At 47.5% G+C, this 14,303-nt stretch overlaps 7 protein-coding genes across 7 annotated transcripts; 4 read left to right on the forward strand and 3 right to left on the reverse strand.

Annotated features, from left to right (window-relative positions):
- Positions 1-20: 20 nt before the first annotated feature.
- FSST1_007910 (uncharacterized protein) lies at positions 21-1,439 on the forward strand (the record flags this gene model as incomplete). The annotated part of the gene is made up of 1 exon (XM_083224741.1): positions 21-1,439. The coding sequence occupies one exon, from the start codon at positions 21-23 to the stop codon at positions 1,437-1,439; it is 1,419 nt and encodes a 472-aa protein (XP_083083871.1).
- Positions 1,440-1,773: 334 nt separating this feature from the next.
- FSST1_007911 (major facilitator superfamily domain-containing protein) lies at positions 1,774-3,686 on the reverse strand (the record flags this gene model as incomplete). The annotated part of the gene is made up of 3 exons (XM_083224742.1): positions 1,774-2,083; positions 2,139-3,378; positions 3,431-3,686. 3 exons carry the CDS (start codon positions 3,684-3,686, stop codon positions 1,774-1,776), a joined length of 1,806 nt encoding a protein of 601 aa, XP_083083872.1.
- A 1,130-nt stretch (positions 3,687-4,816) lies between these two features.
- FSST1_007912 (SET domain-containing protein) lies at positions 4,817-5,945 on the forward strand (the record flags this gene model as incomplete). The annotated part of the gene is made up of 2 exons (XM_083224743.1): positions 4,817-5,659; positions 5,712-5,945. The coding sequence occupies 2 exons, from the start codon at positions 4,817-4,819 to the stop codon at positions 5,943-5,945; spliced, it is 1,077 nt and encodes a 358-aa protein (XP_083083873.1).
- Positions 5,946-6,112: 167 nt separating this feature from the next.
- FSST1_007913 (chaperonin 10-like protein) lies at positions 6,113-7,252 on the reverse strand (the record flags this gene model as incomplete). Its single annotated transcript, XM_083224745.1, has 1 exon — positions 6,113-7,252. The coding sequence occupies one exon, from the start codon at positions 7,250-7,252 to the stop codon at positions 6,113-6,115; it is 1,140 nt and encodes a 379-aa protein (XP_083083874.1).
- Positions 7,253-7,996: 744 nt separating this feature from the next.
- On the reverse strand, positions 7,997-9,732 carry FSST1_007914 (pectin lyase fold/virulence factor; the record flags this gene model as incomplete). The annotated part of the gene is made up of 2 exons (XM_083224746.1): positions 7,997-8,045; positions 8,135-9,732. The coding sequence occupies 2 exons, from the start codon at positions 9,730-9,732 to the stop codon at positions 7,997-7,999; spliced, it is 1,647 nt and encodes a 548-aa protein (XP_083083875.1).
- A 761-nt stretch (positions 9,733-10,493) lies between these two features.
- FSST1_007915 (BRcat and Rcat domain-containing protein) lies at positions 10,494-11,826 on the forward strand (the record flags this gene model as incomplete). The annotated part of the gene is made up of 4 exons (XM_083224747.1): positions 10,494-11,295; positions 11,368-11,487; positions 11,662-11,747; positions 11,803-11,826. The coding sequence occupies 4 exons, from the start codon at positions 10,494-10,496 to the stop codon at positions 11,824-11,826; spliced, it is 1,032 nt and encodes a 343-aa protein (XP_083083876.1).
- A 1,587-nt stretch (positions 11,827-13,413) lies between these two features.
- On the forward strand, positions 13,414-14,228 carry FSST1_007916 (TNT domain-containing protein; the record flags this gene model as incomplete). The annotated part of the gene is made up of 2 exons (XM_083224748.1): positions 13,414-13,852; positions 13,903-14,228. 2 exons carry the CDS (start codon positions 13,414-13,416, stop codon positions 14,226-14,228), a joined length of 765 nt encoding a protein of 254 aa, XP_083083877.1.
- Positions 14,229-14,303: the final 75 nt, after the last annotated feature.

The raw sequence follows: 14,303 nt of genomic DNA on the forward strand, positions 1-14,303 counted from the left end.
CTACAACATATCCTCATAATATGTACTCTTCTAGCTTGGAATCTTGCGATATCCCATGCCAGGGAGATGACGAAAATCACTGTGGTGGAACCAAAGGCAGCACGCTTTATTACTCTCTCTACACTACGGGCGTTAAAGATATTGTTCAGAGGGACCCGCGCGGGAGGCCTTTCGATCTTCCAAAGCGACGTGAGACGACGTGGCATGGATGGAGCGAGCCGCCTCTTACTGAACACCACTCACATAGTTCACAGACCAACACAGTGATGAGCTGTGCTAGCTACTGCCGGAGGTACAAGTCAACTGTTGCTGCCGTGCGCCAGAATAGTTGCTTTTGCGCTGAGTCTTATCCCGAACGCAGTCACAGACGCTCCGACTCCATATGCAAATCTGCATGCCCTGGGTACCCATACGCCGACTGCGGCGGGCCTCAAGCCTGGACTGTTTTCAATACTGGATTAGTCAACCATGTCCCATACGACAAGCCCAGGCGTAAGGAACAGGCTGATAATGGCAATACCTTGAACACGGGCTCGAAGAAGGCGTTGCGCTTGGGCTGCTACAATACGGGATCCGACACATGGGGAGCTGTTCAGGTACACATTGGCAACGCCGGACCTGAAGTCTGCGCTACCAGGTGTAGAAATATGAAGTTTCCGGTTTCGGCATTGCAGGACAACACGTGCTCATGCGGGGACAAGATTCCCCGGAGGGACAGTAGAGTCATTGGATCCAATTGCAATCTTTCTTGCCGAGATGAAGGGTCTTGTGGCGGCGTCAATACTTGGAGCATCTTCAACTCGGGACTGCAAGCCAGCATCCAAACTGATGCAAATACAAGACTATCGCACGGCTGTTTCAAGTTCGATCGCCTTTTATCTACCCGCCTTACTCCCCAGCTTCTTCAAGTGGACATCTATGGCCCAAACCGAAGCCGCAATGGAGGTTCCTGCGCTGCCCGTTGCGCTGAAGAGGGCTATCCTGTGGCCTTGCGACACAGTTTAAAATGTTTCTGCTCCCCCGGACTCCCGCTAGAGAGGAAACGTGTAGGCGATGAGTTCTGTTCGTACCAGTGCCGCGGCGACAAACTTGAAGTGTGCGGTGGCCCCTCTTACGCGTATACCGTTTATAAGACCGATGCCTACATGCCCGATCTCCATAATGAAGAAAAGTCTAAGCCGAAGGAAGAGATCCAAAGCCCTTCTCCACACGGTAGACATCAATGTCTGTATCCCGCTTTGGAGAAAGCCAACGAGATCTTCAACGTGGTATCAGACAAGATCGCTGTTGTCGCTCAAAAGGTTCAGGCTGGGTTCTTTTGGGTGCGTGATAAGGCGCAGCATATTTTTGATGTTTGTCTCTGGAATATGATGCTCTTCTTCTCCAATATCTTGTATCGCTTGGGATTCTTATCTGCCGAGGGTGTGGTCGAACTTTAGACGGGTGTAGCTAGAACGATAGATCATAAGATACATGTGTCCAAAAACGAGATCGTAATCAATTGAATTATTCTTAATAGTCATGGCAATGTGCCTCAAAAACTTGCTTCTAAATTATTTCATGATCATGCATAAATAACCATCAACTCTGACAGCAATACCGGAAAGCTATTTGACAACCAACTCTGTTCCCAATATTCAACAAACCGATATCATCAGATAACCTTAACGATTGTATATGCAGATAAAACGTTCCATCGCCAGGCCACGGCACCTGATTCCGAAAGAGAACCACACAATTTGCATACGGTAGAGAGAATGACTGTTATTTCGTTCAGTGTCCAGTGCCGTAGTTTGACTGTGCATTCGACAAAAGCCGCTCTCGTTCATCATCTGCTTTCATCTCAACCTTCTTCTCCACAAACATCCTACCCTTAATGGCAACGAATATGGTAAGAATGATACCGACTAGGGTTCCAACGGCGCCCAGCGTTGCGTTGATAGGTGTTGGATTGTCATGAAGCGGGCCATGAGTGAGCGCGTCGAGACCAGACTGAGCAAGCTGAGTGATTCCCGAGACGCAAGTGATGGTCCCATAGATGCGTCCAAAAGTAGCGAATCCAAACACCTTGGTTGCGTAGTCACTTGTGTATGGATTAGTATGGAAACTGAAAGATAAAGACATGGGAAACTACTTACGAGATGGCTGAATAGTAAAGAGGTCGGAAGAAAACAAAGGTGATGACCGTAAAGTAACCTGCCCAAATGTTGGAAAGACAGTTGAGAACTCCAATGGCAGCGATAAACACTGTAAGAACGCCGAAAATACCGGGAACACTCAAGTGGTTCAGCAAAAGACCAATAAAAGGTGTCGATGCAACTCCTCCAACAGGCAAAGCGATGTCGAAAAAGTCATTGACGAGCTCAGCCGCCTTGTCAGAACCCAACATGTATCGGTACTGTGACCTGACACTGGCGATAAAGTAGTTCATGCGAAGCATCTGCAGGATCGTCAAGAGCAATATGAGAATGAACCAGGGCGACATCATCTGTCTGTGAGCAGGCACTCCATGTAAAACTCCCCAAACACCACTGGTTTCCTGTCTCTCTTCCTCCTCTCTGACCCTCGCTCCTCTTTCTGCTTCGTCACCGGTGATTTCTTCGATCTTCTCGATTTTGGTTATCCGTTGCTCAGCACGTGCGCTTCTAACGCGTCTCAGTTCATTCGTGTCATCGATCTCATCATCCGAAGCATGAATGTCACGATTGTGATCCTGAGCGCTTTCAATCTTCTTCTCGAGCTGAGGTAGGGTGTGGTACGAATGAGGAGGCATCCAGAGCAGTTCGGCCAGGCATATAACCACTGGGACAGAAATGTAACTAAAGAAGAATTTGTCTAGAGTAAATCTACCGCCGGTAGCTTCATAAGCCATGCGGTAGAATAGAAAGACAGCAGCAGAAGCGTCAAAAGCACCTGTAACGAGAGCAACGATCAAGCCGGAATACAGGGGGAAGGCATTGGCCAACTGGAACGAGGAAACGAACAGAAAAGTGCCGCCGAAAGCAAGCAAGATGTTGCCAGCGAGATAGCCGTGGAATCCGGGGATGGAAAAGGAAAGCCCCATCAACAAAGACCCGAGAGTCAACAGAAAACTAGAAACAAGCCAGCATACGCGACGGCCGAAGCGGTCTAGGGCAGCTCCAGCAAAGAGGGAAGAGACGTTGGCGGAGATTGACGCTGAGATGAATAGTAGGTTTAATCGCATATCCTGTGCAGCGCATGGAACCTGAAAGTCTGGTGTGTGTCCGAACTTTGTTTGGTCATTGTCGCAGAGTTCGGAATAAATGCCTTCGGAGATCAAGATAGGTTTCAGAGCGGCGAAACCGAAGACGATGCCAGCTGCGAGCCAGCAAGCTATTATGCCAGTTGCTACCTGAGCTACAGACAGTTAGAAGAGAAAATAAATGCAATTCGGCATCAATTGACTCACCATATCGCTTGGGTTCGGAGACCTTGTAAGCAGCAAGATTGGGCAGTTTCTGCGCGATCTCAATGGGAGCAAAACTCAGGCGTCGCCAGCTTGATCTGTCGGGAAAGGATTCGTACTCAAATCTATCAAGGTCGAGAATATTTGGCGTTCCGAAACCAGGAGAGATATCTGGATGTGTTGGTCCTTCATAATTGGGATTCGCCGGGCCTTCATAGTCGAATCCCTCCGGTTGTACTAAATGGTGAGCGAGAGACATTTGCGCTGGTAGAAGGATGTTAGGAGTCACGCAGCTACCCAACGGAACAACAAACGCAGATTAGAGTATAGAGGGATCACATAAAAAGTAGCATCTGGTGTTGAGACAAGGTGAATTTAATGCAAAACAAAGGGAAATACGGTCAAGGTCAGGAAGATTCGGTAATGTTCTCTTGTGAACCGTGATGAATGACGTCAAAAGGGTTTCATTGTGATTCTACAGGCTTGGGGAATAAAATGTCCCGTGGTCGTATGATGGGCCATGTTTATCTGGCTGACTATCCTAAACTTGGGAGCACAAGCGAGGGTATTCGCAGCTTGGCGTGGCATTGGAATGTTGTGGAATGTATCAACGGAAGCCTCAGGCATATTCCCGGTTGGTTTGTTGGCTGTCAGACCGTGAACGTGTTGACTGCCGAAGCTTCGCGAAACTCCCCCACCAGGATACTTGCAGGGATGTCACCACAGAGTATGTACTTAGAGGGCCAGTCAGCCTCATTATGGACAAGCGAATGGTCCCTCGTGCACGTGTTACAAGGTTCAATGTCACTGGAGGCATCTCCCTAGCTTCCCTTACGGCTCCGCTCCACTTGGTCCCTTCCATCGGTTATTGCAATGCCGATTTAACGGGGCCGGATCTATGACTATGACCTCAAGAATCCGACAGAAAATAAAGATTTTGCGATGACAGCACAAGGGTAATAAGAAAGCTTTGGCTTATCAGTAGTTCAGTTATTCACAGTCTCTTTATCAGTACAGTCCTGAACTTCCAACTCTATTCACATCTAAGTTCAAGCCTGTCCGTCTTATCTACAGTCTCTCCTGCCGTGACAATGTCAAACCTTGAACCACGGTCGTACTTGATAAAAGGATATTCAAGATGAGTTACGATGGCCACAACCCGCAAAAGGTTACGCCGAAATAATTTCCTTATCGCAGTGGCGATGGTATCGTTGTCTTAGTGGACTCAAACTTGTCTAACCGAATTCGACCATCCCGAGGGTCCAGACTCTGGATCATTGACGCTCGACAGCAATTGCCAGCAAATTTATTTTCCATTTTCGATTTAATTCACCGTATCTTTCTCTATCCTTTCTGTATTTTGACCCTACCACTCCAAAAACAACGCCAATGGAGTTCCAAAAGCCCAGTCTTCCACCAAAGGCCCCTAGGAGCAGCGCCTTGAAACCTTCAAATGTGGCCAGCACCCACGACTTGGATTTTTACGTCCATCCTCACTTGGTGCCAGACCAGGACCCTTGCAAGGGCAGACTGCTCCGAGCCACGGGTTCCATCCGAGAAGGCACCATTCTCCTGGTAGACACAGCATATGCCATCGTCCCTTCAGTGACGTCCGATGTCGAACCGCTCATCTGTAGCAATCTCTCGTGCTCTCGCCGTGTCCCGCAAAATGGCCGTGCCGTACGCTGTGAAGAAGCTTGTTTCAAAGACGTTGTTTGGTGCAATATCGCCTGCCGAGCCGCCGACAAACTCCGACATGACTTTGAGTGCGCCTGGTTAAAGAAGAATGCCGACAGCATGCGTCGCAAAGAAAGCGAGTACAATTTTGCTACTCTCTGGCATGTGGTTCGTCTGCTCGCCACGTGGAACGCTGAGTTGCACAGCGGAAATACTGTCACACAACATCGGTACCCCTGGGAAGCTCACTTTTTGCGTGGCTGGAAAGCCGTGGATATGTGTTGTGCGTACCTTGATTCGTGGCCAGAAGAACAGATAACGCACTGGAAACGACTGGTTATTGAGTATCTGAGTGATGCTGCTGTTCTGCCGTGCATGTTAACTGCCGACGAGATGCTCCTACTGCTGTGCAAGGAAGAAACCAACACATTTGGCTTGTATCCGAAAGCGACGGGTTCTCAATTCGTGAACGACAATGCTACTTCCCGTGGTGAATCGTACGGTTTCGCCCTGTATCCCAGGGCCGCACAGTTCAACCATTCATGCTTACCTAATGTGAGTTGAAATTAACCAAATAGTGCTGCATTCAGTACTGACTTCTCCTCAGGTGTCACACAAGCCCGATGGCCAAGCCAGGATGGTATACACAGCTGCGCGAGACATATCCAAGGGTGAAGAATGCATGATCGCCTACTTTGATCTCGCAACCCGGAAGAATCTGTCAAGCAGACAGAAATATGCCGAAACGCAGTTTCAATTCAAGTGCACATGTAGTCGATGCTTGGAAGAGGAGGCCGAGGAAAATATGGGTATCATGGATTCATTACCATTCGGGTTCTAAGAGAAGGGGTGGACGTTAAGAGACTGGATGATGGGATACACAAGAGAAAGGAGTCTTTGAGATTTGAGCTATGAACTATACGTATCAGTCTAAGAATGTGGGCGAAATTGGCTTAACATGGATTATCAATGATTAATAGCCCTGTCCTTGTACCCCAACGCAATATCTTACTCGGCCACATCCACTGAAGGGTAGAGAAGGACTTGCTCGCCCCAGCCAACAGCCTTTTCAGCTGCAGCCACAGCTTCTTCCCACTCATCCAGAGCATATCCACGTTCAACTATCCGATGCCCTGCTTCCTTGCCCAACTTGACAACTCCAGCCTCAATCATCTTGATTAACGAGACGAGTTCTTCTCGTGTGTACATGAATTGTGCCTTGATTGTGATGCTTCGAACCATGAGACTGGCATAATTGATCTTGATATCAAACATCAGGCCTAAGAAGACTACGCGACCAAAGGTTTTGAGCGAATTGATCGAGACGGTCAGGTGATGAGGAGCTGCTGTCGCAGCAGGGGGTGAGACATCAATGTAAGCGTCGACGCCTCGAGGTGCCAAAGCACGAATAGCTTCAGTATCATTATTTTCGTCACCGGTCAATTCGAGAGCGGTTACTCGGGGAAATTGAGAAGTTAGGGGCTCGAGCTTGGATGCGGAACGGGAGATTGCGATGACCTTGCAGCCGATTTGAGCAGCCAGCTCGACGACTGCCCCAGAGAAATGTCCAGTGGCAGGCGCAACGATGACTGTATCGCCAGCTTGGAGATCGGCATTCCTTACTCCACTGTACGCAACGGAGAGTCGTTGGATGTAATTCAAGTCGCCATAGGAATAACCCATCTCATCAACTAGAATCTTCTCGTCGAGAGGCAAGACATTCTCGGCTGGAACAATAGCAACATCTCTCCAAAAACCCTGCCAGAGATTGAATATTTTGATATCACGCTCAGGGCCTCCGCCATCGTGAAGACCAAGGAGAACTCGTGTGTTGGGATCATCTCTGGCAGTGACAAAGTTGCTCATGTAGACAAGTTGGCCTGGCTTCAAAGCTACAGCATCTGGTCCAACAGAGATGACGCGACCAACACCGCCATCGCCGGGGTTATACGGAGGTTTGAAAGAAAGAGGACTCTTTCCATGAAATCCAGCTCGCTGGTGAGGTCTGACTGGAGTGCTAAAAACGCGAACGATGACTGATCCGAGGGGCGTAGGGCTTGGGATTGGAGTCTTCTCCAAATCAAGTCTTCCGTTGAAAGAATTTAGGACAAGGGAGGTAGATTCTTCGGGAATGGCTTGGCTGCTCATGATGATGGATATGTAAGGAATAAGTATGATGTAGACTTGGATGGGGTGTTTGACTGCTTAAGTCATGGCATTGGAGCATGCGGTTGCACTCTTTATACTCTTTACTTACTTACTAATAGCTAGGTCCTTGTAAATTCTATGATGACAGAAAATGTACATCTGTGATCCTGAATATCCAATGAATTTACAACTATTCATGCCTGCATCATCGGCCGTAAGAGCGGACATACTGGTTGCCCAAAGCGGTAATTGTTTACTCCGACATGTCCGTATCTTCGAACCCCACTCTATGCAGTATATGGGCTTATCTTGAACCTTGATAGCGGAATAAACCGAGTAAGTGCTGGGGCTTTTTAAGTGGATTTCTGATCGCTTAATTTCTATAACCAGTGTTTGTGTTAGTCTATTAACTATCCTCGTTGCACGTCACAAAAAGCATCGTCGAAAATTCATCGAAGGATTCATAATCAGGCGATAGATCAGCAGAGACCTTGATCCTAGCCACATAAGCCCTCTCTCATCTAAAATGCGTCGTGCCATACGACGTTATCAAGTTCATAATTAGGACCAATGGCTTCATGCCTGGCTTCCTCCCGATTATATCCCAACGCGATGGGTCCGTTCCCCTGAATTTCCTCCGGATTTATAACATGATTCATTTCATGGACGTTGTGGGAAATACTAATCCGTTTAGGGCTCGTCACACACATGTTTGCTAACACTACTTGTAGCAGTCGAGAACTTTCAAGTGCATGTGCTGAGACGCATGGTCTTGCTGACCACAACTGTACTGCTGTCTTCAACGTATTTATAATGTAGTAACCCTCAATGGGCCTTAAGAGTATCAGCTTCAAGTATCATACCATTTAAGGTTAAACTTACGGCAAGTCGACACAGTCAAAAAACTCAAGGGGACCAAGAGTGGTCGATATCAAGAAGTCGTTCACAGACAGGCTTGAGGCAATTTGTTGATCACCATCTAGTCTTCCGCCCTCCTGCATCTCACGATCAACCTGTATATAGACTCCCACAGATCTAACAGCATTTTTACGACAGATGTCAAGGGCTGTCTGAAACTCGTAGTCACTGTAGGTCAATGAATCCAAGAACGGACGATATAAGAGTGCGATGCTCGTGGTGTATATGAGCTCGAATAAGACTCTTTGCATGACAATATGATTAGAATCGGTGAAAGCGGTGTTCTGGATCGACCTAATACGAAGAGAAGGCGGGATAGACTGGTACCAGGCGTCCAGCTGTGGTTTGATAAGCATTGCATCCTGATAGCTGCAGGTGTTGAAGCCCAAGGCATGGCAAATGATTCGACGTAAGACGGGTAAAACTTGCGACATGGATGCGCAAGGTAGGGATGGTTGGGTCTCTGTGGTTGATCTAGGCAGTACTATTGCTGAATCCTCATCAAAGTCATCATCCAGCACGTCAGTAGGATGGCCAATGGAGTACGTTTCTTCGTGAATAAGTGGAGGTAAGCCATGCTCGAGAGAGAATAGCATATCGTAATACTGGATGATGTACCACACACGGCGTCTCATTTCGGCCTCGAAAGGAGTTACCAGTTGAAGAAATTGGTTCACCTCGCAATGGTAGAATCTTTGGTGTGCAAGTCGAACGGACAAGGCATGTAATTGAGACAGATTGATATCTTGGCTTTTTGGTTGGAAGCATCGAGAATGAAGATGGAGAGTCAAAGCTTCGACTGAGAATTCCATAGCTCTGTGATACTGTCCAGAGACGAGACACCTTGCCGACATACTGGTATATGCCAATGAAGCTTGGGGGCCTGAGAATGGTGTGTTTTTTCTGGAAACAGTAGCACCAATAGCCATGATAGAGAACATTATGCTTAGCCAAAGGTGGTTGCTCGAAGCCGGGTCTTTCCAGAATTCTTCATACTGTCTCCGGAATTGATGTGTATGGATGAACGGAACTACGACGTGTTTGGCGTTGAAGTACGTTGACACTATTTTATCTGCAACTTGGCGAGAGGGTATGGCTGTCAAGATGTCTTGTAAGGAAACCACAGCCACAGTACCGAATATGATGTCTGGGGGCTGACTCGCAGGGGGGAGTTGTGCAGCTTCTCGACACGCATCGTCACTGACAGTGTTCTCTATTTGATCTATGCTGTCAAGGAGCTGTTTGGCACAATCCGTTGATTGGTCTTGGGCGGGATGGCTGAGGAGATGTTGCAACACAGTCCGCATTCGCCCAAGTTCACCCTGAACACGTGTCTTGCCATCCTCAGCCGAAGTCGACTTTGCTGGCTTTGAGAAAGATTCAAAACGGCATGATTCTTCCAAACCGCGTCTCTGGCATCCACTGCAAGGCTGCTGCCTGTCGCATTTTTGCTTACGCGCACGACAAGTGGAACATGATACAGTCGGTCTGTTCCTCTTGATACGTTGTGGGCGGGAGGCTCGGAAAGTGTTTATGTGGTGTGTGAGTTCTTGGTCTCTCATTTTGATGGTATTGACATAGAGTACGGATGACAAAGGGTTGGGATTTCAGCATAATTTAGGTTAATGGACAGGCGAAATGATGAGGGCTGGCAGTTTAGTCAGCTTCCAGGATGACCATAGACTATGCCCTTGGCATTTTTGGTGGATCGATGATTGCAGAAGGAAGAAACAGCTGCTGTACATACAGCTCGGAAGCTTCTTCTATATAAACCTCATTATAGAGTTTAGTTATTGCCCTGATACGTATATTCTTGGTGGGAAATTCAGTTATTGAGAGAACCTTATGTTAAAATAATGAGTTTTTAATCCATATGGATATTTTATTAAATATTAGAGTTATTAAGAGGCCTGGACTTGCATTTGCTAGTACAGTACAGAAACAAATAAATGCCCCTTGGCATCTTTGACGATCGGCAAGCTATCTCAGCAAGCAAGTAGCAGAAAAGTTAACCTCTAAATCTTATAAGAATAAATAGCCTAAGACTTGTGATCTAAATAGCATAAGCTGTCCTAATAATTTTATCTCTTATGTTCCCAGCAGCCATTTTCGCCAGTACCCCGATGTTGATGACATGGGTAGGTAGACTGGTTCCCGTACTAAAGGCATGTCTTTTTGTGGTAAACACATTCTCATTGGAGTATCGAGGTCACGTGTAATAACTCCGCACGTGGGAGGCCCACCAGATCAACTTATGCGATATCGCATTGTCGTCCCTAAGTTTTTTAACCATAACGAATTGTATTACACTATCCCCTTCGACATGGACGATTTATCGTTAATGCTCGCACTTGAGCTTCAGCGTCAGGATCTTGAGGTATTGGGGGAGTCATTGAAGGGGAAACAACGAGCAGGCGAAAAAACTGATTTGGATATTGCTCTTGAAGCTTATCACGATGAGCTTGAGGCAGTAGCCATCCAAGCCTTCGACCATACAATGGCTCTCAGTATCGCACGAGCTGTAAGTTCGGATGCCCCAATCATTGCAGAGGCGCAAGAGGCAGAGGAGCAAGCTGAGCGAGATCATCAATTTGCCATGAGTCTTTCAGGAGACGGACAAGTGCCGCAACACACAACTGAGAGTATAGGTAAAGTCCTGGATGATGATTTTATGGAGTATCTTGCGGCGATGAACCTAAAAGAACCCGAGGGTCAGTCCGAGTCATCAAGCTGGGCTGCGTCCCGCAAGTCCGAGGGGTCCAGAGAATGTGTTGCTTGCCGTGACCAATTTCCACCTCTTGCCCTCTCTCGATCTCCTTGCTCACATGAATACTGCCGAGAATGCCTTGTTGGCCTTGTCCGATCATCTCTTCAAGACGAATCGCTCTTCCCACCGCGGTGCTGTCGCCAGACTATACCTGTCAACACGGGCAGGTGGTTCTCGCCGGAGCTTGTCGGCCGTTACAAGGCAAAGAAGATGGAATATGAGACGACAAATCGAATATACTGCAGTGAACCTACCTGTTCAACATTTGTGCCGCCTGCGTTTATTTCAGGCGAGATCGCACAATGTCCTAGGTGCAGCCGAAAGACGTGCACTCATTGCAAAGGACAACAGCACACAGGTATTTAAGATTTCTGTACTTTACTTGCAAATGCGAGTCTAAGCCTCTCAATTAACTCCAATTTAAACACAGGTATATGCGTGGAAGATGATGCATCTATTCAGCTTCTAGAGCTTGCAGATGAGAACTCATGGCAGAGTTGCAATGCCTGCCATCGGATGGTTGAACTCAACACTGGATGTTATCACATGAGTAAGTTTTCCCACTCGAATTCTGTTGGACGTGAAGAGTATCACACGTTTTATCACGTGAAGAGCATCGCTATAAAATGATATCGCACGTGAGCATGTTACGCGGATCACGAGATTACTACATTCCGTCGGCGGTCCTTCGAAGAACTCACACCTTGCTGACATGTATATATAGCCTGCCTATGTGGAGCCCAGTTTTGCTATGTTTGCGGCGTTGAATGGAAGAACTGTGCTTGCCCGCAATGGGACGAGGGACACTTAGTACAGAGGGCTAATGATATCGTCGACCGCAACGCGGGCTACATCAACAACGAAGAACGACATCGGCGTGTGGAGCTAGAAAGATTCAACCTGATTGAAAACCACGTGTGCGCCCACGAACAATGGGCAGGCCGTCGAGGCCCTCATGAATGCGAGGAATGTAACCAGGTGCTGCCATTGTACATATATGAGTGCCAGCAGTGTCATATTATGGCTTGCAGACGCTGTCGGTACAACAGACTTTAGTCTAAAGCTTTAGAATACAAAAATAAATCGCCTAAGAAATCCGATCTAAGGAGTATAAACTGTCCCACTAATTTCGTCTCTTATATTTATAGCCCAATTGTTCTTATTCTCTGGCAACTGCCCTTATCTCCCACAGAGATCAGGGCATATCTTTAAAGTTCAACACCGTTTGATATTTTTGAAACATCAAGGCTCAAGAGTTTATTAAAAAGTGATCTTTTCCAATTTTGTATCGAAGGAGGAAGTGGAACCTAGCTACTGAGCAGGTCCTACAAAGATTTTCAAGAACCATATTAATCTATCACCTGATTATGAATTTCCCGATAAACTCATAACAGTGGTTAAAGTACCTAGTATAAGGTGATCTACTATTTTCACTTACACTTCTAACGGCCACTTTTTCGAGGACTGTGGTGGATCTTTTGTTGGGTGTCTTGGCCAAGAATCTCTCATTATCCCCAAGCCATGCAGGACGGCTACTGGGTAGCAGAAAAATAGCCTCCTAAGTCTTAGGATACAAAAATAAGGAGTCTAAGGAGTGTGGCCTAAGTAGCATAAACTGGCCTACAGATTTTGTCTCTTATTCTTCCAGCGGCCAGCTTTTCTGGTACCCTGATGGATGGGTAGAACAGTTCACGATTCAGATGACGACCATTACTCCGACGACTAGTCTAGGGAGACTATGAAGCTATTACCAAGTATGCAACTCATCATGCATGATCTACAAAAGCAATTGTGTAAACCGTGCATCACGTCCCCCCGGTAGCTTCAGTTATCGGCAAGCCACCTCACATTCCTGGCGACTAGCATCAATGATGTACCATTTGTTGCGACGAAGATCAAGAACATCCCATTATCGAGATACCAATGGCAGCAACTCCTGACTTGCAGTGTACCAGCAACTGCGCAAGCCACCGCTTTGACCTTTCAGCCAGCCACATAATCCGATCGGGCTAGTGCTGCTTCGATAGTTCTTCGGGGTAGCAGGCGCAGCAACCAGTATAATTCGACGACGTGAGACATTGGCTGGCTGGATATGCTAAACATTACAGAACTATTGATGCACCGCGGCATGATTAGTATTTCTGAGAGCTGAAGCTTTGGTGGTTGCCGCAGCTAACGACTGACCGGACGCCTAGAATGGCGGCCCTTGTCCCCGCGCGGGGAGCAAGGGCAGTTTAAGACACGGCTGAGAGATCTTCATGCTTTAGTCTGACTGTTTACGACAAAACTAGGGATAAATTTTGAGACTTAAGATGCTAGTCAAAGGTTGAAGCTGCATGTGAAAGAAGAGGGTTGGGTAAGACGAGCAAGGGTGAATTCCCCATATCCTTTGCCATACTATAAGAGAGCGACATTACTCGTAAGGTCGAGAGTAGTATCTCAAATCATTCTTCTTTGCTTCAGACCACCCTACACTATGTTGCTCAAGTCCATCTTCATCTCGTCGCTCGCGACCAGTGCTCTGGCCATATATCTGCCTGAAGACCATTACCTGGCTAGAGACAACTCGGCTGTGGCGGGGGGACCTACGTGCGACTGCTCTGGTGACAATGTGCGATATAACTCGACACTCGCAAAGGACTACATCTGTGGCGACAAGCGTCTTGGTCCTAGCCGTCTTCCAACCAAGCTTCCTTTGGGAACCTTTGTCACTGGTTACGACCGCTTTGGAGGACTGTCTCCAAATGGCTTCCTAGGGAAGTGGTATAACTCCACTGAGGGTCCTGATGGTCGCGAAGCAGGATGGATCTACCCTGAGAAGTATGGCTTTGAGCTTGATGAAGAGAAGCTTCCCATCAAGGCGAACGTCGACTTGATGCCCGGGACACTCGTTGACCGTTTCGGCTACAACACTGGTAAGTAAGCCTCGTGCTTGGAATTGACACAATCTGACAAGCATACACAGGCCGTTACATCTCCCCTGCCACTGCTCCGTTCTCCCAGAGAGCTCTCCACCCCCAGAACCTCGATAACGATGTCAACAAGCAATTTCCCAACAACTACCACGTTTACAACGTGAGCAGGATGTTCACTGTCCAGGCTGGACCTATCAGACCTTGGTTCGGCCAGCCAGGCTTTGGAGTCCAGTTCTTCCTCGGCAATGGTATCAGCGTGAAGGATTATCTCGACAACGGACACTTGGTTGAGTTGAAGCCGTCGGATCTGCTCAAGGACGGAACTGGCTGTGGCTTTGCGCGTGAAGGTGATGATTCAGTCTCGGATGAACTGTAACGTGCTGCACAGAGCTGCAAATTATCTTGACAAGACACGCATGACGTGGATCACAGTTTAAAAATAATAAAAACT

Source organism: Fusarium sambucinum, chromosome II, assembly GCF_050947815.1.
Source record: "Fusarium sambucinum isolate potato_lamoka chromosome II, whole genome shotgun sequence".
NCBI classification, from domain to species: domain Eukaryota; kingdom Fungi; phylum Ascomycota; class Sordariomycetes; order Hypocreales; family Nectriaceae; genus Fusarium; species Fusarium sambucinum.